Source organism: Phyllobates terribilis, unplaced genomic scaffold (genome assembly GCF_046119375.1).
Source record: "Phyllobates terribilis strain yellow unplaced genomic scaffold, ASM4611937v1 Scaffold_5__5_contigs__length_657084704, whole genome shotgun sequence".
NCBI classification, from domain to species: domain Eukaryota; kingdom Metazoa; phylum Chordata; class Amphibia; order Anura; family Dendrobatidae; genus Phyllobates; species Phyllobates terribilis.
The window spans coordinates 319,956,653-319,982,966 of NW_027362765.1; the positions used below are offsets into that span (position 1 = coordinate 319,956,653).

Here is a 26,314-nt window from a genome sequence, read left to right on the forward strand (position 1 = left end):
GTTGTTTTCTGATGACACATTCCCTTCAAGGCCCCATACACATTAGATAGCTGTTAACTGACAGTTATCTCTCCCGACTCCATCATACACAAAACTGCAGAGTTTGGCCAAGTGCTCCTGTATTTCCTACAAGAGAGCCGGTGTCAGACTCCTCTGATGGTAGCTTTTCTTGGGGGGGAATCAAAAGTATTGGCCATTGAGATTCAACAGACCGGATTTTTCTCTCCTCCATACATTATCTGTCAGTAAGAGTTGGGATGGTCCTATGCACATTAGACTGTCATCCAATCCCACCGATATTGGACAGTTTACCCAACTCTAATTTAATCACATTAGTCTCATGTGTAGGGGCACTTTTAGGCTTGACTACACTCTTAAAGCACCACTCCAGCATTTTATTTTTTTTTCACTGCTGGAGTGGTGCTTTAAACCTAAGCCTCCTGCCTCCGGTCACATGCCTCTGGCGTCTTCACCATTTTTTGGAGCCGCTCCAGTCCCACAGCGCCATCTTGTGAGCGCAGCTTTTGACTGGCCGGAAGTCAGAAGCTACATCACAAGCTCTCAATGCAAGTCTATAAGAGCCACAACAAGGCCAGAACGAGGCTCTCATAGACCTACATTGATTAGTGACCTCCGGCTCACTCCATGAAATACTGGAGCATCCGGCAGGTCACAACCTGCAGGAGACGGATCGGAGGGGTGCAGAGAACAGATGAAAACACTGGAAGGTGAGTATCAGACAGGGGGTAGTGGACTTGGATTTTAATACCCACTCGAGCTGTGAAATAAAAAAAAAACGATGGACGAGAAAGCTTTATAAATGAGGCTCCAGCTACAGGCAAGCAATGTCCAAATGCTTAAAAACATAATTTATCATTAAAGATGTTCCCTTTTTTATTGGAGAGAACATTCAAAGTAGGTTCATTATCTATCACACATCAATATTTATTACAGGTTCACAGATAAATAGTCCCTTTGTGTAAATAAAAGAAATGTGTTTCTCTAGAAATATTCTAAAAGAACAATCCACAATCAGAAAAAGCTAGTAGCTGGTGTTGAGTGTAGTCTCTGATGGACCACCAGATTATGCTGAGTACTAAAACAGGCTCCACATTTGGAGCATGGAAATGGTTTTTCTCCAGTGTGAACTCTCTGGTGCGCCACATAATGCCCATGATGGATAAAGGACTTTCCACAGTAAGGACATGAAAACCTCTTCTCTTCTGCGTGGATTCTTTGGTGAGCAACAAAGTGTCCATGATGAATGAAGGCCTTTCCACAGTGAGAACAAGAGAATCTCTTCTCCTCCATGTGAATCCTCTCATGGGCCACAAAATGTCCTTTATGGATAAAAGTTTTCTTACACAGGGGGCAAGTATATGGGTTGTCAAGTTTGTGAGTTCTCAAATGCTTGTTTAGGCTACTTTTTATTCGAAAACTTTTACTGCACGTAAAGCAACAAAAGGGTCTCTCACCTGTGTGTATTCTCTGATGTGACGTGAAATAGGACCTTTGAGAAAAGCTTTTACCACACTCCGAGCAAGAGAATGGCTTTTCTCCCATGTGAATTCTCTCATGAGTGATATAGTGGGTTCTATGGGTAAAACCCTTCCCAGACTCGCAACATAAAAATGACTTCTGATGAGTGTCAATGTTTATCTCGTGTTCAAAATGTACTTTTTTCGTAACATTAGTAGATGGGTATTGTTGGCCATGATTTGTCATTGCATAAATGTAGTGATCTGTGAGGTTCTCTCCATCACTTAAGACAGGTTCTTCTTTAATATGCCAAAATTGATATCGCCTATGGTCTGTGGGTATAGATATACTAGGGTTTGTGGACTGTCCTTCATTACATGATATCAGCTCTTTCTTAATATTAATAGTGGGATGCTGTAGATGATCCATAAAGTCTGTGAGATTTATTTCATCACAAGAGATTGGTTCCTCTTTAATACGAGCATGTGTGTGAGTTACATGATTTGTTAATAAGCTACCTTCAGTGTTTGAGAGATTTGTTCCACCATGTAAGGTTGGTTCTACATTAATGTGAATTGAAGTAGTTTGTGATTCTTTGGGAGTGGATGTGTCCTCCAGATTTATGTCATCTTGAAATCTAATCTTCCCAGTCATGTTGTCCATGACATTATTCATCGTGTTTTGTATCCAGTTTAGTATTTTGTTGTTCCACTATTGTTCAATTGTCTTTAATTTTCAGCTTTATTGACATAGATATAGGCATGGAAATTTTCCCAGGGACATTTCAAGAATCCAATAACTGTGAAGGAAACACACAATGAGAACTTCATATTATTTCAGATAAAAATAATTAAAATGTTTTATATTTCCACAAAGGACTTGAGTTGTATTAATCACATTCAAAAGTATATTTTTAGTTTGTCCCTGGAATTAGTTGTAAAATTACATTGTCATGAGAGATAAATGCATCATGTAGTATTAGTAACGACCAGCCTCCTTATCATGACACTGTCTTAAAAAAGTTGTTCACTACTTGGACAACTTCTTGTGATACCCCATGCTTGGCCCTAATAAAATGAAAAAGCTTATACTCACCTCCCGTGCTGACACCGTTCCAGCAGTGTCGGCACTCGCTCTCCCCGGAGCTCCCGTGCTGTTGTTGTGACATGTGACACCGGCGCCCAATCAGCGATGGCGTCAATGTCCCCGCCTCCTGTCAAATTGAACATGAAGAGGAAGTGAAAGAGCAGCCACAGCCCAGACTTCCTCTTCATGTTTGACTTGTCCAAAGGCGGGGACAGTGATGCCAGAGCTGATTGGGCGCTGGTGTCACATGTCACAACAACAGCACGGAAGCCCCAGGACTGCAAGTGCTGACACCGCTGGAACGGCGCTAGCACGGGAGGGGAGTATAGGTCTTTTTTATTTTATCGTGGCCAAATATTTAGTTCAAGAATGGGTTGTCCAAGTAGTGGACAATCCCTTTAATTTTCACAGCCCTAGCCATTTTTAATAGTTTAGCCATATCCTACTCTATCAGATGAGCTGTATAGATACAGAAGGGGGTTGGCTTAGCTCTTGAAATAAATCTTACTGCCAGCCCTTGTCTCACACAGAACTGGTCACATGCCTACACAGGAAGCTCCTAATACAAGTATATTAGTAAGCTGTATATATTTATATTTTAAACCCCAAAACATATTTTTTTTAAGTGGACATCCTCTTGAAGCATGAACTGTCCTTGACCTTTTTTTGGCAGGAAAATAAGTTTGGAAACAAAAATAAATGGTTTAAAAATCATAACTTTTACTTATAGGGGGACTGTAAAAATATTCGAGGTTTTTATGAAAACGATGCACACACTTTTTTTTTTTTTAAATACTGTACCTCCAACTGTCAGTGTCATCTTCTAAATCAAATATCTTTACAATATGTCGGTGTTGTTTCTTTTTACAACACTTATTGTGGCCACGTGAATAAGTTATTTATTTGTCTGTCAATGCGTTTCGAGGCACACCTGCTTCATCAGGACGAACCACAGGAGTAATAGTACGGCTCACACCCTGTGAACTGTACTATTACTTCTGTGGTTTATCCTGATGAAGAAGCATTTGTGCTTCGAAAAGCGTTGACAGACAAATAAATAACCGCATTTATCCCTTCACAGTTTTTCTACTGCATCTTTTACTGTTGGCAGCGCGGGTTTATCTCCACTTTTTCAAGTTACACATGGTATCTCCTGCTGTGGATCTGCAGCAGCCAATTATCCAGCAATTACAGGGGTTGTGCCTTTCACAACCCTTGAAGGTGAGCATATCCTTTGCTTTACTTCTCGTTTCTAACCCGGATAAGACCCTATTGTGCTCATTATCTTTCCAGTTTTTCATTATAATCGCAATGCTGTGTTTTAGGCAGCCCCCATATCTAAGAAGTATCATTGTCAGAAGCTCCCTGTCCTCTCCAACAACAGGAACCTTTCCCTGCAAGCAGTAAAACTTGTCCATTTATGACAACAGACAAAATAAAGATTCCCAGCTCACATCTGGACTATACCAAGTTTAAGAACATGTGTTGTTCGAAACGCGTCTGGTAAATTGCACTTTATTCCCATGTTCCCCCTTTCTTTCTTTTTCTTATGTGTGTATATATATATATATATATATATATATATATATATATGCACCCATATGAAATCTTTTAGAAGAACCCTAATAGGGAGAGAGGGAAGAAAGACAAGTGTGGCGCTTCGTCTGAGCGTAATACGTTTTTACTAAGTAAAAAATTATTTTCGTTATAGTTATGCTCACCTTTAATCAGTAAGAAATGCACGTTGAGATTCTCAAGGAATCAATTCTTTGGGCAGCTCTCCTCCATGTCTTGTATAGTCCAATAAGGTGTGAAGCTCACTTTGGAGAACTATGTACTGATCCTGATTAGGATCTACATAGGTAGTAAATTCTGTGTGAAAAAGAAACTCCAAAGGAATGTGGCGCTAGTCACCTTAGGATTTCTTAAATACATTCAATTTCAGTGAAAAATCTGTTCCAAAAAATAAATTCAATTTCTCAAAGAAAAAATGTTAAAATACAGTACCGTAACTCGTTTGGAGTTTCTTTTTCACTCAGAATTCACCCATATGAAATGTTTTTTGATTTTAAACATTGAATCAATTAAACTTCAAGTTTTTATCCATTCGGTATCTGGAGAGCTGGATCACCTCTTTCTATATCGTCACATCAGGACTACAAGATTCCAGGTACTTTCAGGTGCACCACAACTAATGTGGCGTACTTAAGTGGTGTACCAGATGTCCAACTGGGGGTTTGTATGTAAGCCAGACAGGACAAAAACTTAGAATAAGGATGAATTCTCGTTGCCACACAATTAAAGAAAAAATAATAGATCTACCTGTGGCCAAACATTTTTGTAGCCCTGATCACAGCATCATGGACATGAAATTGCTGGTATTGAAGGGTAACTTTAAATTCCAGAGAGACAGAAGAGTCTGGGAGTACTAACTCATGATTACCTTTGACACATTCAGAGCAGGAATGAATGTGTTATATGAATCTATGTTTTTTTACATCAGTTAAGGAATGTGCTTCAAAGACCTGTGGGGGCATCAAAACCCAGAACCAGAGCTCAAGAAGATGACAATAAAACTTTTACACTTATTATCTATGAACTCCTCCAATGTTTACTGCCACAGCGGTATTCTGTATTCTCCCTGTCCCACTTCAATTGTGCTGCTTCATGTCACTTTTCTTATTTACTGCATTATTACTTTGTCCTGTTATGAAATATGTGACTCTTCAGATTTTGTGTTATACTGAGCCTGATGAAGAGACCTGAGTAGTCTTGAAAGTTGCTATTTGTTACCATCTTTTTAGTTAGCCATTAAAAGGTATTATCACTGAGGACTCCTTCTTCAGGCAGCCTACAAGAAAAATTTCTCCACCCCTATATAGGAGTCAGAAGTAATGTATTAACCACGTTACTAATAATCAACTATGATACAGGAAAAATATATATCTTTGTACCGTGTTAGCCAGTAGATAGAAAAATATTATGATTTGAGAGTCCTCAGTGGTTGATACCTTTTAATGGCTAAATGAAAAGATGGTAACAAATTGCAAGCTTTTGAGACTACTCAGGTCTCTTCTTCAGGCATAGTATAACACAAAATCTGAAGAGTCACATATTTATCTATAAACTGTTCCAATATTTAAGGCCACAACCGTTTATCACTCTCCCATAATGATAGTTCTGCTTCACGTCACTTGTCTCATCTATTACATTATTTCTGTGTCTTGTTGTGCATAAATGTGGCTCCATGCCGAATGAAGAGACCCCTAGCAGTTTCGAAAGCTTGTTATTTGTTACCAATCTTTAGAGTTAGCCATTTAAAAAGTATCAACCAGGGAGGACTCTCAAATCTTGATATTTTTTTTTTAATGATCAACTAAGCTTAAATTAAAAATAAATGATAAAATATTTGTAAAAATATATATATAAGGGTAAATAAAAAAACAAATCCATATGTACATTAAATACATAATAAAACCGCTGTCATAAAGTCTTTGCTATAACAATTCAATCTAAAACATATGTAATATCTAATTTTCTATTTATTTAATGTATTAATTTTCTACCTAGTGTATTCAATAGTTTAATTTAATCCCTGTGGTGCAAGAGTGGATAACTTAACCCTTTCACTCCCCAGCCTGTTTTCACCTTCCTGACCAAGCCAAATTTTATAATTCTGACCACTGTCACTTTATGAAGTAATAACTCTGGAACAGTTCAACGGATGCCCCTGATTCTGAGACTGTGTTTTTCGCAACACATTGTACTTCATGTTAGTGGTAAATTTAAGCTGATATTTTTTGTGTTTATTTCTGAAAATATTGGAATTTTGGTGAAAATGTTAAAATTTTTTCCAATTTTCAAATTGCAAAAAAATAACCAGAGAGTTATATCTCACAAAATAGTTAATAAATAACATTTCTCACATGTCTACTTTACATCAGCATCATTTTTTAAACATCATTTTTTAGTTAGGAAGTTAAAAGGATTGCCACATGATCGCCATGACGTAACTGTACGTCATGGGTAGGGAACCCCTTCCCTACCATGACGTATAGGTACGCCAAAAGTAGTGAAAGGGTTTTAAAAATACAATAGGATTCCTGATGACCTAATTTCTGAAATCTATGTGGAATATAATCAGGAATTTGTTAATGTATAGTTAAACGTAAATTCATATAATTATTATGTTTTTGTTCTAACAAAAAATGCTTTGATAAACTACTATTAATAAAACCATTCTTAATGTTATCCCTATGTTTATTAAATCTGCACATGATGGATTGTATTATTCTCCTTAAATACTGGAGATTACAGTCATATTACAGTAAAAAGATGACAAAGAATGTACTGCAATTAAAAAACTGTGACTATGGACTGAAAGGTTGAACAATTTTCAGAAATTAGTTAATCGGGAACCCTATTGGATATATAAGTTATCCACTCTTAAAAAGTGTTGCATGAAGCACAAGTAAAATTTTTATCCTCAAAATTTGTGATACTTTAGCTCTCCTTGCCTCCACAAACTGAAAGACAGGAATGGGGAATACGTAGTGCGTCACATAAATATTATTTTTATGCTAAACCACACTCCTAAGTTCACCTTCCTAAGTTCACCTAGTTTTGTGTGCCCCCACATATATTTTGCTTCCCCTTAGTAGTCCCCACACACTATGATATAGTTTTATTTACCCCAGGCAGTAGAACACTTCCATGATGCCTCTCCACACAGGATGATGACCCAACCATACCCCTTGAACACACAGTATAATGCCCCCACTGTGCCCTATGCACATATGGTATGATGCCCCCATGGTGCATTTCCCCACATTCCCACAATGTACTCCCCCACATAATGATGCTCCCAGAATGCACCACAAACAGTATGATTCCTTCACCCTATATTGACCAGACAATATGATGCCCCCCCCATACACAGCAATGCCCCAAGATGCCCCCTGCCAACTCAGAATAGTGCACTCGCTAAAAAAAAAAATTTACCGAGACCCGTTCCAACTAACATTAGAGATCTTTTTGTTTACTGTAGTCTGTGCTGTGTGTGACCTGGTGCAGCAGGAGCGATCTAGTGACGTCATCACACTTGTTGCTGCCCAACAAGTGTCCCCAGAGAGCACAGGTTAAATGGTGGAGCAAGTGGTGACCTGCTCCAAAGTTTTGTTCAACAATGTTTGAAGCCTGAGGATGCACATGCATTTAAAATCTGGGCAGCACAGTGGCTCAGTGGTTAGCAGCACTGCAGCCTTGCAGCACTGGGGTCCTGGGTTCAAATCCCACCAAGGAATATATCTGCAAGGAGTTTGTATGTTCTCCCCGTGTTTGGGTGGGTTTCCTCCAGGTTCTCTGGTTTCCTCCCACAGTCCAAAGACATGCTGATAAGCAATGTAGATTGTGAACCCCGATGGTGACAGTGCCGATAATGTCTGTAAAGTGCTGTGGAATTAATGGTGCTATATAAGTGAGTAAAATAAATAAAATCTGGACATCTTCCTAGGACAGCTTCCCAAATCCAGTAACATCTAGATGTATCTGGGACAGTATGGAGGTTTGCTTTTGTCATATTTGCACCCACAAAATCTATACCCACCTATGTCTGCCCCAATTATATATTTACGGACCATATCTGCCTCTGCTATGTCTGTTATTATGCCTGTAAATGTCATATCGATATACAGAGTATGAAACCACCTGTCTCCATACTGTATGCCTGTATCTGTTATGTCTGTACCCACCTTGCATGTACTGACCACGTCTGAATCCATGTCCTTACCTGTTATTAACGCCATGCACTATATAGCAAACACCATGATATATTATTAGTATAAACACTTCTGAGACATAGGAGTCCTCTCAGTCCTCAGCTGTAACAGAGGCTGCTACACATCTTTGCACTCACCTCCCAGGGAGGCCCTTTCTTGTAAATGCAGCCCCTCCAACAACAACTTCCAGTCTGATTCCCGTCACTTCCCTGTTTTGCGTTTCAGCTTTCAGACAATGCGTTCCAAGTCGCTTCTGGATCCCGAAGTTCACTTGAACGTCAAAGGCTGCATACTGCTGCCATCTAGTGTACAGATCTTAGAAATACGGCTTGTGAAGAAATACATTTGCCATCACTATGGTGTAGAAGATTTTCCATATTATCCGGATACATCGAGGTCTGCAGTCTGGAAGCAATTCTGTTTTAGCACTTACCATGTTATAACTCTCAGAAGCTTCTCCGCCACTTCCTATAGATTGAGTATGATGAGGATTGATATGCCTCTTGTATAGCTGGACAAATGTTACATTCAGGGTCGGACTGAGGTGTCTGGGGCCCACAGGGAGAACTGACTCTAGGGGCCCACCTACAGCCATATGCAAATATCTGTTATCCGCTATCCCTGTTATAGTGGAGCATTGACTGGCGGCTCCTGCACATCTACTGTGCACCACTATAACTGGGATGTACAATTCCAGTAATTTGTTCTTTGGTTGAAACAAGTTATCACCGATCCATGGGCTCCACAGGATAGGCAATAACATTGTTTGGGTCCGACCATTTAAAAACGCACTGATCGGAAGAATGGGGAAGTTTTATCCCTGACAGGACACTTTTATCCCCATTTCAAAATGCAACAGCAGGTGAGACGTCTGACCGCAGCTCCATTCATTCTCTTGGGGGCTTCCAAAAAAAGAGCAGCGCTCACAGCCACTGAGGGAATGAATGGATCAGTGGTCGAGTTGCACATGAGCTCCAGTAAAATTGGGACAAAAGCTCCACATTCTGCTGATTGGTTCCCAGCAGTCAGACCCCCACCAATTAATAAGTTATCAATGATCCTGTGGAGAGGTGATTGTTTTCACCGGAGAACCCCTGTAAGTGCATCTCTGCCGCTGTGTTCCAAGTACTTAATCTCTAAGGTTACGACCCCACTATCAGTATTTGGTCAGTATTGTTTCTCAGGAGTGGGAGCCAAAATGAATGGTCTGCCCATGCACGCTATTAACTTGGCAACTTGAAAACTTGCTCGCAGTGATGAAATATTTAGCTGTTTCTGCTTCACAAAAGTATCAATGTATTTTTCAGTTTTAATATTTTATCCTTTCTCCGACCAAACAATCCTATTTATCTTTATGTTGAGTTTGATAGTGTTGACACAAATTGTATTCTTTGAACACAGACACTATATTCTGGCATATCAAACACAGCTCTTTCCTTGTACTGCATGAAAAAGTAATCATAAGTCCACTGTTCTTTGAATATCCTACACTCCGAGTCAATTTTTCTTTTTCTTGATATCATTGTTTCCTAGGGATTCCAAATTGCTATTAGTAAAATACCAATATATATACAGCGCTACAAAAACAATATACCAGCAATAAAATTGCCCACATAGAGACATACAGACTGCACTGCCCATCAATGAAGCCTTGCCAGTCTATATCATTTCTGCCTCACCAGTGCCCATATTGGTGTAACTCCGTTTTTACCTCAGGCTCAGACTGTTGTGGTGTCAGAGTCCCCAATAGGCAAGTAAATGTCCCCATTAGGCAAGTAAATATCCCCAATAGGCAGCATAGGATCCCAATAGGCAAGTAAATGTCCCCAATAGACAGCATAGGTCTCCAATAGGCAGGTAAATGTCCCCAATAGGCAGGTAAATGTCCCAAATAGGTAAGTAAATGTCCCCAATATGCATGATAGACGGGACCCGGCATTAAAAATAAAAAAAATCCCAGTACCCATCTATGTCCCCTACTGCTCTGAAGAGGCGCCCGCTCGACTCCATCTTCTTCTGGCACAGGCGCGTGACGTCATCACATCGTCTGTGCGGTATACGGAGGGCCACAAGTCTTCCGGAGTGGCAGCGCATCGCCTTTACTCACCGACTCGTCTTTCCGCCCGCTATTACATGGCCCGCCGGCATTGAACTGTAGTGAAGTTCAATGGCGGCCGCGGAAGTTAATGCAGAAGGTGTAGCAGAGGTAGTTAAGACTCGAGACCCGGGACAAGTCAGCTGCTAAGCAGGACTGGGAGCGGCGGCAAAAACACCAGGGGGCCAGATCAATATCCTCGGCGGGCGTAGTTTGAGGGCCCCTGCTATATAGTGTATAGTGTAAGTGTACATGTAATACACTGACTCACCAGTGGATCCAGTTGGATAAACACGCAGGTGGGCTGCGCTGCTGAAGTAAATCAATTCTTCAGAGATGATGATGATGATGAAAAGGCTTTTTATTAACAACACGTTTCAACGCCGTACCGGCGTCTTTTTCAAGTAAAAAAATCAAATGTGTACAGCATGAGAATGGATGGGTTTTTAAAGGCCCAAAATGGATGCCAGTTACATAGGGAACACCCACAGGAACACTTAAACCAATGGGAAAATTAGGAAGGGGAGGGACGTTCAACTTGCAATTTCAAATAAATTAAAGTTGGGGGAAAAAAAAAGGACTATCCTTAATACTGATAAAATGTAACTCGAAAAAGACGCCGGTACGGCGTTGAAACGCGTTGTTAATAAAAAGCCTTTTCATCATCATCATCATCATCTCTGAAGAATTGATTTACTTTAGCAGCGCAGCCCACCTACGTGTTTATCCAACTGGATCCAATATCTCCTGGAGGATTTATCTTCCAGCCACGGGGCAGCAGCAGCTGTTTTTCTTCATGCCTTCATAGGAATTGTGCCTGTCACAACTCCATCAGGTGAGTGTAACTAGCACTCTCTTAATCTCCCTCCATAGGGTATCACCCTATTGTGCGCTCTGGTCCCCACATTTAGATCTACACTGACTCACAAGTGACATCTCTAGGTGAAGTCCTTCATCTTCGCTTTTCCTCTTCATCTGGCACAGACCGCCATCACTTCTTCCAGCCAGGACTCATCTCTGCAGAAAATAACACAGTTATCAATAACTCATCTCTTCTAAAGCACATTCCACACTTTTTCCCAGACTTCTATAATAAGTCAGATGAAGAAAAAACGTGACATAATGCCGCCCTGCACAGTAACAGGACCCGCCTTTTGTCCCCCCCCCATGGAAAATCGTTTCCTAAAAAGTAAATTATATTATAAAAGTAATAATGTCCCTAATTGGACCCTAAAGTGACAATGTTCCCACTTGCCACCATGAACTAATAATGTACAGTACAGACCAAAAGTTTGGACACACCTTCTCATTTAAAGATTTTTCTGTATTTTCCTGACTATGAAAATTGTACATTCACACTGAAGGCATCAAAACTATGAATTAACACATGTGGAATTATATACTTAACAAAAAAGTGTGAAACAACTGAAAATATGTCTTATATTCTAGGTTCTTCAAAGTAGCCACCTTTTGCTTTGATGACTGTTTGCACACTCTTGGCATTCTGTTGATGAGCTTCAAGAGGTAGTCACCGGAAATGATTTTCACTTCACAGGTGTGCCCTGTCAGGTTTAATAAGTGGGATTTTTTGCCTTATAAATGGGGTTGGGCCCATCAGTTGTGTTGTGCAGAAGTCTGGTGGATACACAGCTGATAGTCCTACTGAATAGACTGTTAGAATTTGTATTATGGCAAGAAAAAAGCAGCTAAGTAAAGAAAAATGAGTGGCCATCATTACTTTAAGAAATGAAGGTCAGTCAGTGTGAAAAAAATTGGGAAAACTTTGAAAGTGTCCCCAAGTGCAATTGCAAAAACCATCAAGCGCTACAAAGAAACTGGCTCACATGAGGACCGCCCCAGGAAAGGAAGACCAAGAGTCACCTCTGCTTCTGAGGATAAGTTTATCCGAGTCACCAGCCTCAGAAATCGCAGGTTAACAGCAGCTCAGATTAGAGACCAGGTCAATGCCACACAGAGTTCTAGCAGCAGACACATCTCTACAACAACTGTTAAGAGGAGACTTTGTGCAGCAGGCCTTCATGGTAAAATAGCTGGTAGGAAACCACTGCTAAGGACAGGCAGCAAGCAGAAGAGACTTGTTTGGGCTAAAGAACACAAAGAATGGACATTAGACCAGTGGAAATCTGTGCTTTGGTCTGATGAGTCGAAATTTGAGATCTTTGGTTCCAACCACCATGTCTTTGTGCGACGCAGAAAAGGTGAACGGATGGACTCTACATGCCTGGTTCCCACCGTGAAGCATGGAGGAGGAGGTGTGATGGTGTGGGAGTGCTTTTCTGGTGACACTGTTGGGGATTTATTCAAAATTGAAGGCATACTGAACCAGCATGACTACCACAGCATCTTGCAGCGGCATGCTATTCCATCCGGTTTGCGTTTAGTTGGACCATCATTTATTTTTCAACAGGACAATAACCCCAAACACACCTCCAGGCTGTGTAAGGGCTATTTGACCAAGTAAGAGAGTGATGGGGTGCTACGCCAGATGACCTGGCCTCCACAGTCACCAGACCTGAACCCAATCGAGATGGTTTGGGGTGAGCTGGACCGCAGAGTGAAGGCAAAAGGGCCAACAAGTGCTAAGCATCTCTGGGAACTCTTTCAAGATTGTTGGAAGACCATTTCCAGTGACTACCTCTTGAAGCTCATCAAGAGAATGCCAAGAGTGTGCAAAGCAATCATCAATCATGTGATACCGTCAATCATCAATCATGTGATACCGCAATTTCCTACGGGATAAATAAAGTATATCTTATCTTATCTTATCAAAGCAAAAGGTGGCTACTTTGAAGAACATAGAATCTAAGACATATTTTCAGTTGTTTCACACTTTTTTGTTAAGTATAAAATTCCACATGTGTTAATTCATAGTTTTGATGCCTTCAGTGTGAATGTATAATTTTCATAGTCAAGAAAATACAGAAAAATCTTTAAATGAGAAGGTGTGTCCAAACTTTTGGTCTGTACTTTATGTTCCTCAATCTGGCCCCCAAACAGTAATTAAGTTCCTTGTCCAGCCTGGCCCCCATGTGTCCAGCCTGGCCCCCATGTGTCCAGTCTGGCCCCCCCAGCCCATATATCTATCCTGGCCCCCAAGTGTCCAGCCTGTCTCCCCCCCATATATCCATTCTGGCACCCAAGTGTCCAGCCTGTCCTACCCCCATATATCCATCCAGGCCCCCAAGCATCCAGACTGCTCCCCCATCATATATCCATCCTGGCCCCCAAGTGTCCAGCCTGCCCCCCCATCATATGTCCGGCCTGCTCCCCCTCCCCATCATATGTCCAGCCTGCTCTTCGATCATATGCCCAGCCTGCTCCCCCCCAATCATCATATGTCTGCCCTGCTCCCCCATCATATGTCCAGCCTGCTCCCCCACATCATATGTCCAGTCTGCTTCCATTATATTTCCATCCTGCTCCCCTTCCCGTGTCCAGCCTGCTCCCCACATATCCATCCTGACTCCCATGTTTCCAGCCTGCCTCCCCCAAATATCCATCCAGGCCCCCATGTGTCCATCCTGCCCCCCCCAATTATCCATGCAGACCCCCATGTGTCCAGCCTGACCCCCTCCACAAATATCCATCCAGGCTCGCATGTGTCCAGCCTAACCCCCAAATATCCATCGAGGCCCCCATATGTCCAGCCCGGCCCCCATGTGTCCAGCCTGATGAAGAAAAAATGAGACATAATGCTGACCTGCACAGTAACAGGACCCCCCTTTTGTCCCCACCACGGAAAATCATTTCCTAAAAAGTAAATTATATTACAAAAGTAACAATGTCCCTAATTGGACCCTAAAGTGATAATGTTCCCACTTGCCACCATGAACTAATAATGTATGTGCCTCAAACAGTAATTAAGTTCCTTGTCCAGCCTGGGCCCTATTGTGTACAGCCTGGCCACCCCACCCCATATGGTTTCTGCTTTAATTGTTTTGCATTTACAGATGTGTTATGTACAGCATGAGACGGGGCATTATCATGCATGAAATGATCTCGATGGTCCAGATGGATGGAGTGGAGGATGGCTGCTTGATGGACACTCCATGCAAACACGGCTACGGCGCTAACAAGGAGGAGGTGGAGTAATGTTTTGGGCTGGAATCATGGGGAGAGAGATTGTCAGCCCTTTTAGGATCCCTGAAGGGGTAAAGATGAACTCCATAATGTATGTTGAGTTTCTCAAACAGCACTTCCTTCCATGGTTCAAGAAGAAGAACCGTGCATTCCGCAGCAAGATCATTTTCATGCATGATAATGCCCCGTCTCATGCTGCACATAACACATCTGCATCTCTGGCTGCTATGGGCATAAAAGGGGACAAACTTATGGTGTGGCACTCATGGTCCCCTGACCTCAACCCCATTGAAAACCTCTGGAGCATCATCAAAAGGAGTGTCTATGATGGCGGGAGGCAGTTCACATCTAAGCAACAGCTCTGGGAGGGTATTCTGTCCTCATGCAAAACAATTGAAGCAGAAACCATCCAAAACCTGACAAATTCAATGGACGAGAGAGTTCAGAAGCTCCTTTCGAACAAGCGGTCCTATGTGCAAATGTAACATCACCTAGAATAAAGTTTTGAGTTGAAAACTGTTTGATTTCAGTTTGTAATAACCTGCTAATGCTTATAATTTCAAAAATGCCAATTTTTTTGTTCTTTATTAAAATGAAAAGGTTGAAAACTCTGCTGTGCATAATAATTTGGAACATGCATTTTGAGTGCAGTTTGAGTTTTTTTATTTTTTTTTAAAATATACTGTTATCATAGGCAGTTTGTACAAAAACCTTTCAATTGTACTCTAATAGTTATTTGACTGGAAAATTACAATGACTGCAATTCATATAGGTAATTTGGGAAAATCTGAGAAAATATTATTTGCATAATAATTTGGAACACAGTGTATGATGGGGCAGCAGGCTGGACACTTGGGGGCCTGGGTGGATATATGGGGGGGGGACGACAGGATGGATATATGGGGGGACAGGCTGGACACTTGAGGGCCAGGGTGGTTATATGGGGTGGGGTGGCCAGGCTGTACACAATAGGGCCCAGGCTGGACAAGGAACTTAATTACTGTTTGAGGCACATACATTATTAGTTCATGGTGGCAAGTGGGAACATTATCACTTTAGGGTCCAATTAGGGACATTGTTACTTTTGAAATATAATTTACTTTTTAGGAAATGATTTTCCGTGGTGGGGACAAAAGGGGGGTCCTATTACTGTGCAGGTCAGCATTATGCCTCATATAGGTAATTTGGGAAAATCTGAGAAAATATTATTTGCATAATAATTTGGAACACAGTGTACATCCAGCCTGCTCCCCCCATCATATGTCCATCCTGCTCTCCCCCATCATATGTCCAGCCTGCCCCCCCAAAATATACATCCTGGCCCACAAGTGTCCATCCTGCTCCCCCCATATGTTCAGCCTGCTTCCCCCATCATATGTCCAGCCTACTCCCCCCATCATATGTCCAGCCTGTCCCCCCATCATATGTCCAGCCTGTCCCCCCCAAATATACATCCTGGCCCCCAAGTGTCCAGCCTGCTACCCCATCATATGTCCGGCCAGCTCCCCCCCAATCATATTTCCAGCCTGCTCCCCCAATCATATGTCCAGCCTGATCCCCCCCATCATATGTCCATCCTGCTCCCCCGCATCATATGTCCAGCTTGCTCCCCACATATCCATCCTGGGCCCCCATGTGTCCAGCCTGCCTCCCCAAATATCCATCCAGACCCCCATGTGTCTAACCTGCCCCCCTCCAAATATTCATCCAGGCCACCATATCCAGCTTGCCCCTCTAAATATCCAGCCAGGCCCCCATGTGTCCAGCCTGCCCCTCCCCCATATGTCCATACAGGCACCCCATACGTCCATACAAGCCCCCCATCCCATTCTGCATCCACAGACACACACAAAAAAAAGATTCCCCTTACCTTCCTGCGCTCCCGGCACCATGCGGTGTCCTCCTCTGCTTAGATCCGGAGCCCTCATTGAGGAGACCAGCGGCTGATATGCATGCGCCCGTTGCAGCCGGAGCATGACAATGACGTTATACTCCGGCGACTTCAGACGCACAGCTTCAGCTGCTTCATTGGGACGTGTGTCCAGCAGTTCAGGTAATGAAGGCTGCGTGCGCGTGTCCCTGCATATACTCTGCCTGCGCTTTTAAAGGGCCCATGCCCCTAAAAACCACAGGCTTTTTTTTTTTTTAAATCATCATCTTCCACCTGCAGGAAGTGCCCACAGGGGAAATCCCCAGTACCCTGCCAGGCCAGTCTGACCCTGATGTGGGATCATTGTCTTTCTCAAATGTCCATCATAATTTCATCTTCATCGTCCTAGTAGATGGCTGATTATCAAGAATGTCTCAGTACATTTGTCTATTTATCCTTCCTTCAATTATATGAAGTTTGCCAGTGTCATATGCTGAAAAACAGCCCCACACCATAATGTTCCCACCTCCAAACTTCACTTCACTCCAAACATTATGTGTATTATGGCATCCAAAAAGTTAAATTTTGGTCTCATCTGACCAGACTATGTCATCACAGTATTTCACAGACTTGTCTAAATGTTGTTGAGCAAACTTTTAACACGCTTAAACATGCTTTTTGTTCAGCAATGGAGTCTTGCATGGTGAATATGCAAAGGAACCATGGAGGTTTAGTGCATCACTTATAGTTTTCTTTGAAACAATTATACCTGCTGATTCCAGGGCTTTTCTGTAGCTCTCCACAGGTGATCTTTGGCTCTTGAACAACTCTTCTGATAATTATTTTCACTCCTCAGACTGAAATGTTGCGGGGAGCACCTAGTTGTGACCAGTTTATGGTGAAATGTTCTTTTCACTTCCGGATTATGGCTCCAACAGTGCTCACTGGAACCTTCAGTAGTTTAAAAATTCTTCTACAATCAATGCCATCAGCATGTTTTGCAACAATAAGGTTGCAAGGGTCTTGAGACAGCTCACTAGTTTAACCCATCATGAGATGTTTCTTGTGTGGCACCTTGGTAATGAGACACCTTTTTATAGGCCATCAGTTAAATCAGCAGATATTACTTTTCACTAAGTGGCAAAATTGCTTCCTAATTAATGATAGATTTTAGCTGGTGTCATGACTTTCCATTGCTTTTTGCACCTCTCTTTCTTCATGTGCTTAATACTTTTTCCCTATGTAATTTCTCATCGTTACACATAACTTAATTTATGGACATCTATGTTTAGATTTTGTTGTATGTGCAGATTGGATGGGTTGTTAACATCTGGTGAAAATTTCATGTCAACAGCACTTTAGAAATTTATTTAATTAAAAAATTGATGATGGGTCCAATACTTATTTCACCCGGTATGTGTATATATGTATGTACATATATACAGTGGGGAAAATTAGTATTTGATACACTGCTGATTTTGCAAGTTTTCCCACCTACAAAGAATGGAGAGGTCTGTAATTTTTATCGTAGATAGATACACTTCCATTGTGAGAGACAGAATCTAAAAATAAAAACCAGAAAATCACATTGTATGATTTTTAAATAACTAAATTGCATTTTATGGCATGAAATACGTATTTGATCACCTACCAACCAGCAAGAATTCTGTCCCTCACAGACCTTAGTTTTTCTTTAAGAAGCCCTCGTACTCTGCACTCATTTCCTGTATTAACTGCATCTGTTTGAACTCATTACCAGTATAAAAGACACCTGTTCACACACTCAATCACACTCCAACCTCTCGACCAGAGCAGTCTAAGGACAACAGGGACAAAATTGTAGACCTTCACAAGGCTGGGATGGGGTACAGGACAATAGGCAAGCAGCTTTGTAGCAAATATATTTGTGAGCTGTACATCTGCAGGACGTCTTCTGCCAGCGTAGCATAGAAGTGAACTGAAGGAGTATACAGCTCTGAAATAGACCTGAATTGAACCTGAAGGGAACTGAAGGTAACTGGATACTCAGTCACAGTAAACAATGTTCCTGTTTGTTTTCACTCTCTCCTCTATAATCCTTCACTTTCTACTAACCCCCCTAATCCCTACACCTAGTAAGGAACTGGTCATCTCTTCCTCCATCCTCCCCATCAACTTCATCTCCTCCTCAGAACTATTCCTCAACATACAATCCTGCATCTCTAAGCACAGACAGCCACCTAATGCCCTTTCCTGCTCCCACCTGCTAACACTTTTGTCTGCTCCTTCTCACTGCTGGTGATATCTCTCCAAATCCCGGTCAACCCCCCAACACATCCCCACAGTCACTTCTACCTTTCATCCTAGATCTAGCACACATTCCCGCAACCTCTCTAACCTTATACCCATCCCCCCAGCCCCCGCTTCCCCAGTCCCACTAACAGGAGCTCTATGGAACGCTCGCTCCATCTGCAACAAACTTTCACACATCCATGATCTTTTCATCACTAACAAACTTTCCTTCCTCGCAATCACCAAAACCTGGCTCACTCCCTCTGACACAGCCTCTCCAGCTGCACTTTCGTATGGTGGACTCCACCTTTCCCACCCCCCTGCCTCAGCGGCAAGCATGGTGGAGGAGTTGGCTTTCTCCTGTCAAACAACTGCTCCTTCTCACATATCCCACTGCCACCCTCCATTACTCTCCCCTCTTTTGAAGTGCACTGCGTGCGCATTTACTCCCCCTCCAACTCGCTGTAATTTACCACCACCAGGGCCAGCCACCACCTTTTTAGACCACTTCACCACCTGGCTACTTCACTTCCTTTCCGCTGACATCCCCACTATCATCATGAGCAATTTCAACATCCCCACTGACACTTCCCAAAAATGGCCACACACTGCACCTCATCTTCACCCGCCTCTGTTCCCTATCCAGCCTCTCTAACTCTCCTCTTCCTCTTCCTCTTTTTGACCACAACTTACTCATATTCTCTCTCCTCTCCAAGTCTACAATCCCCCATCCAGAAACTTGCACACCCTCGCAGAAATCTCAAACACCTCAGCCTAGACTCACTCGCTGAATCCCTCCCTCCCTCTTACAGACATAAATTCCCTACACGATGCAGATGCTACTGCCACCTTATATAACACCACAACAGCTACAGCTCTTGAATCGGTCTCCCCCCTCATACATACCAAAGCTCGCACAATCAACAGGCAACCCTGGCACACCAGCCTGACTAAAGAACTGAGACTGGCTTCCAAAGTTGCCGAGCGGAGATGGAAAACGTCCCACTCCAAAGAGCACTTCATCGTATTCAAACAAGCCCTCACTACTTTCAGGTCCACACTCACTGCATCAAAACAAGCATACTTCTCATATCTCATATCCTCTCTGTCTCACAACCCTAAACAGCTATTCAGTACTTTCAATTCTCTCCTCCATCCCACAGCACCTCCTCCCTCTCCACTCATCTCAGCTGAAGACTTTGCCTCATTCTTCAAGCAGAAGATTGACACTATCAGACAAAGCTTTTGCCATTAGTCCCCACAGTCCCTCCTCATATCTACTCAACTCTCCTCCTCCAAAACCAGCTTCTCCGCCATCACAGAAGATCATCTTTCCTCTTTACTCTCCAAGTCACATCTCACCACCTGTGAACTTGACCCAATCCTGTCCCACCTCATCCCAAACCTTACCGTAGTCTTCATCCCAACCCTAACCCACCTCTTCAACGTGTCACTAACAACTGGTGTGTTCCCCTCATGCTTCAAACATGCTTTGATCACACCCATCCTCAAAAAGCCATCCCTTGACCCATCCTCTCTGTCTAGCTATCGCCCCATAACACTTCTCCCCTATGCCTCAAAACTACTGGAACAACACGTCCATCTTGAGCTGTCCTTGCACTTTTCCTTCTGATCCCTCTTTGACCGCCTCCAATCTGGCTTCCGACAACATCATTCTGAAACTGCTCTGACTAAATTCACTAACGACCTACTGTCCGCCAAATCCAAGCGACACTACTCTGTCCTTCTCCTTCTGGACCTGTCAGTTGCCTTTGACACAGTAGACCATTCCCTCTTACCACAGACTTTCTCATCTCTCGGCATCACAGACTTGGCCCTATCTTGGATCTCCTCATACCTAACAGACCGGACATTCAGCGTCTCCCACTCACACACCACCTCCTCATCTCGCCCACTATCTGTCGGTGTTCCCCAAGGCCCAGTTCTAGGACCCCTGCTCTTCTCTATCTGCACCTTCGGCCTGGGACAGCTCAGAGTCTCAAGGTTTTCAGTATCACCTCTATGCTGACGACACACAGATCTACCTCTCTGGACCTGATATCACCTCCTTACTAACCAGAATCCTACACTGCCTGTCCGCTATTTCATCTTTCTTCTCTGCTAGATTCCTAAAACTTAATATGGATAAAACTGAATTCATCATCTTTCTACCATCTCGCTCAACCCCCCCATCTGACCTATCAAAGTCAATGGCTGTCCACTCTCCCGTTTCGCAAGCTCGCTGCCTCGGGGTAACCCTTGAATCTGATCTCTCCTTCAAACCTCATATCTAAGCCCTTTCCACTTCCTGCCGACTCCAGCTCAAAAATATTTCCCAGATCCGCACATTCCTCAACCATGAATCTGCAAAAACCCTAGTGGACGGACGCCCTCATCATCTCTCGCCTCGACTACTGCAACCTCCTGCTCTGTGGCCTACCTTCTAGCACTCTCGCACCCCTCCAATCTATCCTAAACTTTGCTGCCTGACTAATCCACCTGTCCCCCCGCTATTCCCCGGCCTCTCCTCTCTGTCAATCCCCATTGCCCAGAGACTGCAGTTCAAAACCCTAACCATGACATATAAAGCCATCCACAACCTGTCTCCTCCATACATCTGTGACCTAGTCTCCTGATACTTACCTGCATGCAACATCCGATGCTCAAAAGATCTTCTTCTCTACTCCCCTCTAATCTCCTCTTCCCACAATCGCATACAAGACTTCACTCGTGCATCCCCCCTACTCTGGAACTCTCTACCCCAACATATCAGACTCTCGCCTACCGTGGAAACTTTCAAAAGGAACCTAAAGACCCTCCTCTTCCATCAAGTCTACAACCTGCAGTAACCCTCACTCCACCATACCACTGCACGACCAGCTCTACCCTCACCTACTGTATCCTCACCCATCCCTTGTAGATTGTGAACCCTCGCGGGCGGGGTCCTCTCTCCTCCTGTACCAGTCCGTGACTCGTTTTTGTTCAAATTATAGTACTTGTTTGCTATGTATACCCCTTTTAAACATGAAAAGCGCAATGGAATTAATGGCGCTATAATAATGAATAATAATAATAATAGCTTGATGAGAAGGTAACAACTGTTGGCACAATTATTAGAAAATGGAAGAAACACAAGATGACTGTCAATCTTCCTTGGTCTGTGGGTCAATGCAAGATCTCGCCTCATGGGGTAAGGATGACTCTGAGGAAGGTCAGGAATCAGCCCAGAACCACACGGGAGGACCTGGTCAATGACCTGAAGAGAGTTGAGACCACAGTCTCAAACATTACCATTAGTAACCCACTACACTGTCATGGATTAAAATCCTGCAGGGCACGCAAGATCCCCATGCTCATGTCAGCACATGTCCAGGCCCGTTTGAAGTTCAACAATGACCATATGGATGATCTAGAGGAGGCATGGGAGAAGGTCATGTGGTCAGATGAGACCAAAATAGAACTTTTTGGTATCAACTCCACTCGCCGTGTTGAGAGGAAGAAGGACGAGTACAACCCCAAGAACATCGTCCCAACTGTGAAGCATGGTGGGGGAAACATCATACTTTAGGGGTACGTTTCTGCAAAGGGGACAGGACGACTGCACCATATTGAAGGGAGGATGAACAGGGTGATGTATTGCGAGATTGTGGCCAACAACCTCCTTCCCTCAGTAAGAGAATTGAAGATGGGATGTGGCTGGGTCTTCCAGTATGACAATGACCTGAAACACACAGCTAGGGCAACTAAGGAGTGGCTCCGTAAGAAGCATTTCAAGGTCCTGGAGTGGCCTAGCCAGTCTGCAGACCTGAACCAAATAGAAAATCTTTGGAGGGAGCAGAAATTCAATGTTTCCCAGTGACAGCCCCGAAACCTGAAAGATCTGGAGAAGATCTGTATAGAGGAGTGAGCCAAAATTCCTGCTGCCGTGTGTGCAAACTTGGTCAAGAACTACAGGAAATGTCTGAACTCTGTAACTGCAAACAAAGGTTTCTGAACCAAATATTAAGTTCTGTTTTTCTATTGTATCAAATACTTATTTCATGCAATAAAATGCAAATTAATTATGTAAAAATCATACAACTATCACCTCCCTCCCTTGTTGGAGGGAGGTGATAGTTAATAACAGGAAACCAATGAGGCAGAAGGATGTTACTCTGACAGTTGTGGAAATACAAATTCAGGAAAAAACTAATTTTATTCTTTATTGTACTCCAACAATATAATCTATGTACAATCAAAATTCCTTAGATACATCGTTTCAAAGTTACTAATGAGATTGCTATTCATATAAACAAAATCATTTACTAATGGTTACATTAGATGAACCCAGAATTTTGGCACATGAACATTAACAGTGAGCATTTCCACATATTTTACATGAAAAAAAAAAATAGATCTTAAATACTTTGATGCAAAGACTAGGTTTACACAGGATATCCTCCCATGATTTTTTAACAAGCAATGCCAGTACCGGGCATGCTTAAAAATGTTTTTACGGCTTTTATGTACAGATTAGTCAAGAGGCATTTGTCACCATAACACAATGCTCTATTTAACCCTTTCACAATTCAGCTAGCTTTGGCCTTTCTGGCGGCGCCCCATTTTTCAAATCCAATGTGTGATTTTATACTGTAATAACTTTGCAATGCTTCCACATATCCTAGTGATTCTGTTACTGCTTTTGTTTTTTCGTATCAAATATTGTACTTTTTGTTAGTGGTAAATTTAGGTTGATATGGTTTTGCCTTTATTTATATTAAATATTTGAAATTTTCTAATTATATATGTTGAAAAATAAGCAATATTCAAACTTTTAGTTTCTCTGCCTTCAAAGAAGATATAGACATAGTCATGAAGTCATATCACAAAAAATAGTAAATATATTTTGTCATGTCTATGGCAGCATTTTTTTTAAACAAAAATTTATCTTTTTAGAATGTTAGAATTAGTTTTCACATTGCAACGGAAATTTTCAAAACCTATTGTTTTAGGGACCAATTCATATTTGAAGTGGGTTTGAGGGGTTTATTAATTACAAACTACCATGTTTTACAATTTGTACTCCTCAAAACATTCCACACTGCATTCACATAGATTATTTATTCTTCATAAGAATAATCAAAAAGTGGAATAAAAATTTAAAAATTCTATTTTACCTCTGAAAGCCCAATTTTTTTCATTTTTACAAGTAGAAAAGGGAAAAAAAATCACACCCTAAAAATTCTTACGTAATTTCTCTTAAGATCGCCAATTCCTCATAATTGGTCATAAAAAAACTGTTTGGGCATATGACATGGCACAGAAAGGAAGAAGCACAGATTTTGCTGAAATAGTTTGTAAACAGCATTCCACATTTGCAGAGCCCCTGAGGAGCCAGAAAAATTATTTTTGAAACTACATCCTCAAGTAATCCATTTAGGAGTATAGCGGACCCTTTAACAGATGTTTCATAGGTTTTTATACCATTGGGTAATGAAAACTTCTATTTCTAATAAGAGAAAAAGCAGTCAACATTTTATGCAATTTTTCTCGAGTAAGAGAATGCCCTATATGTGGTCATACATTATTGATAGGGCACACAACAGGGCTCAGGAAGTGCCATTTGCTGTGTAGATTTTGCTGGAATAGATTTTAGGCACATGGCTGCATTTGCGGTGCCCCAGAGATATCAGTACTGTGGAAATTCTCCAAAGAAAACCCAATTATGTAGAACTAAATCCACCATGGAATTTGTTTTTTATCGGTGTGTAGTAAGTACTTAGACCCCACAAGTGTCTCCCAAAAAGTACAGTGCAATAAACATGATATAGATTAATTTGCATATTTTACACATACAGTTAGGTCCAGAAATATCTGAACAGTGACCGAATCTTCCTGATTTGGGCTGTGCATGTCACTATTTTTTATTTAAAATGAAACAACTGAGATGCAATTAAAGCGAAGACGTTCAGGTTTAATTAAAGGAGTTGAACAAAAATATCCAGTTTAAGAATTAAACCCATTTTTCTACAAAGTCTCCTCATTTCAGGGGCTCAAAAGTAATTTGACAAATTTACTTTACCATAAATAAAATGTTAAACTTTACTTCCTTGTAAAGAATCCATTGCACGCAATGATTCCCTGAAGTCTGGAAGCCATGGACGTCACCAAACACTTGGTTTCCTCCTTTGTGATGCTTTCCCAGGCCTTTATTGCAGCTGACTTCAGTTGTTGCTTGTTTGTGGGTCTTTCTGCCTTACGTTTTGTCTTAAGCATGTGAAATCCATCATCAGTGGGGGGTTGAGATCTATTGACTGACTCGGCCATTGCACATTCCACTTTTTTGCCTTAAAAAACTCCAGGGTTGCTTTCGCAGTAAGTGTTGGATCATTGTACATCTATACTGAAGCTCTGTCCAATCAACCTTGCTGCACTGGGTTGAATCTGAACAAAAAGTATAGCCCTGCACACTTCAGAATTAATTTGGCTGCTTCTGTCTTCAGTCACTTCATCAATAAACACTAGTGACACAGTATGGTAGACTTAGATACTGAAACACCTAATTCCTGGAAAGTGTTCTTCACTTGGGTGGATGCTGTGAAGGGGTTTTTCTTCACCATGGAAAGGATTCTGCAATTATCTACCACTTTTGTCTTCCGTGAACCTCCAGTTCTTTTTGAGTTCTCAAGCTCACCAGTAAGCTCTTTTTTTTTTGCAGAATGTACCAAATTATTGATTTGGCAGCTCCTAATATTTCTATGTCTCTGGTGGATTTTTTATTTTTTTTCAGCCTAATGATGGTCTGTTTCTCTTCCATTGATAGCTCCTTTGAACGCATGTTCTGGGTTCACAGCAACAGCTTCCAAATGCAAATGACACACCTGGAAAAGACCCCCAACCTTTTACCTGCTTAATTGATGATGGATTAATGAGGGAATAGGCCATGCAGCCCATTAATGAGCTTTTGAGATAATTGTCCAATTAAGTTTGGTCCCTTTAAAAAGAGGCAGCTATATATTAAAAAGCTGTAATTTCTAAACCCTTACTGCAATTAGGATGTGAATAGTCTCAAATAAAAGCTGAGAGTCTGAACTTTAAGCCCATATTGATTATGTAACTGTGCCTTGAATATATTTTGGCAAGCAGCTAAAATAACAGATCTTGTGTCACTGTCCAAATATTTCTGGTCCATATGTAAACGTAATTTCAGTACCCATTATATTGAAAGTAAAAGTATGATTTTTTTTTAACTCACCATGTTCACAATTCCGAACTTCAAGATAAATGTGGGACCCGTTTCAGCTGTTGACTGTCAGTATACCAGGAAATTATGAGATTAAACGGTACATCTATTGTATAAAAATCAATATCCTTTATTGTCATTAAAACATGTTCTGCTGGCTCATCTCCGACGCGTTTCCGGCGTTAGTTATGCCCTTAGTCATAGAGGTATCGTCAGTACTGAGCAGCACCTATTTAAAACCACTTTCATCCTATCAGAATCTATTATACAAACTTACACATGATCACAAAATTTCCTAACATATAAATACATATATTACCGTATATACTCAAGTATAAGCCGACTTTTTAAGCTAATTTTTTAGGCTGAAAAAGCCCCACTCGGCTTATACTCTGGTATATACTTTATTGTAT

At 41.8% G+C, this 26,314-nt stretch overlaps 1 protein-coding gene across 2 annotated transcripts; it reads right to left on the reverse strand.

The window, feature by feature from the left end:
- Positions 1 to 924: 924 nt before the first annotated feature.
- Positions 925 to 8,615, reverse strand: LOC141273125 (uncharacterized). 2 transcript variants are annotated; one of them, XM_073684555.1, is made up of 2 exons: positions 8,480 to 8,615; positions 925 to 2,278 (listed from the first exon to the last, which is right to left on the reverse strand). In XM_073684555.1, the coding sequence occupies exon 2, from the start codon at positions 2,152 to 2,154 to the stop codon at positions 1,033 to 1,035; it is 1,122 nt and encodes a 373-aa protein (XP_073540656.1). In that variant the 5' UTR covers positions 2,155 to 2,278; positions 8,480 to 8,615; the 3' UTR covers positions 925 to 1,032. The 2 variants fall into 2 exon arrangements, with proteins under 2 accessions (XP_073540656.1, XP_073540657.1); XM_073684556.1 differs by having other exon boundaries at positions 8,354 to 8,487.
- Between the last annotated feature and the right edge of the window lie 17,699 nt (positions 8,616 to 26,314).

What these genes read in the sequence shown, in the direction of transcription:
- LOC141273125 (XM_073684555.1), bottom strand. Translation starts at nt 2,154, where the DNA reads ATGAATAATGTCATGGACAACATGACTGGGAAGATTAGATTTCAAGAT.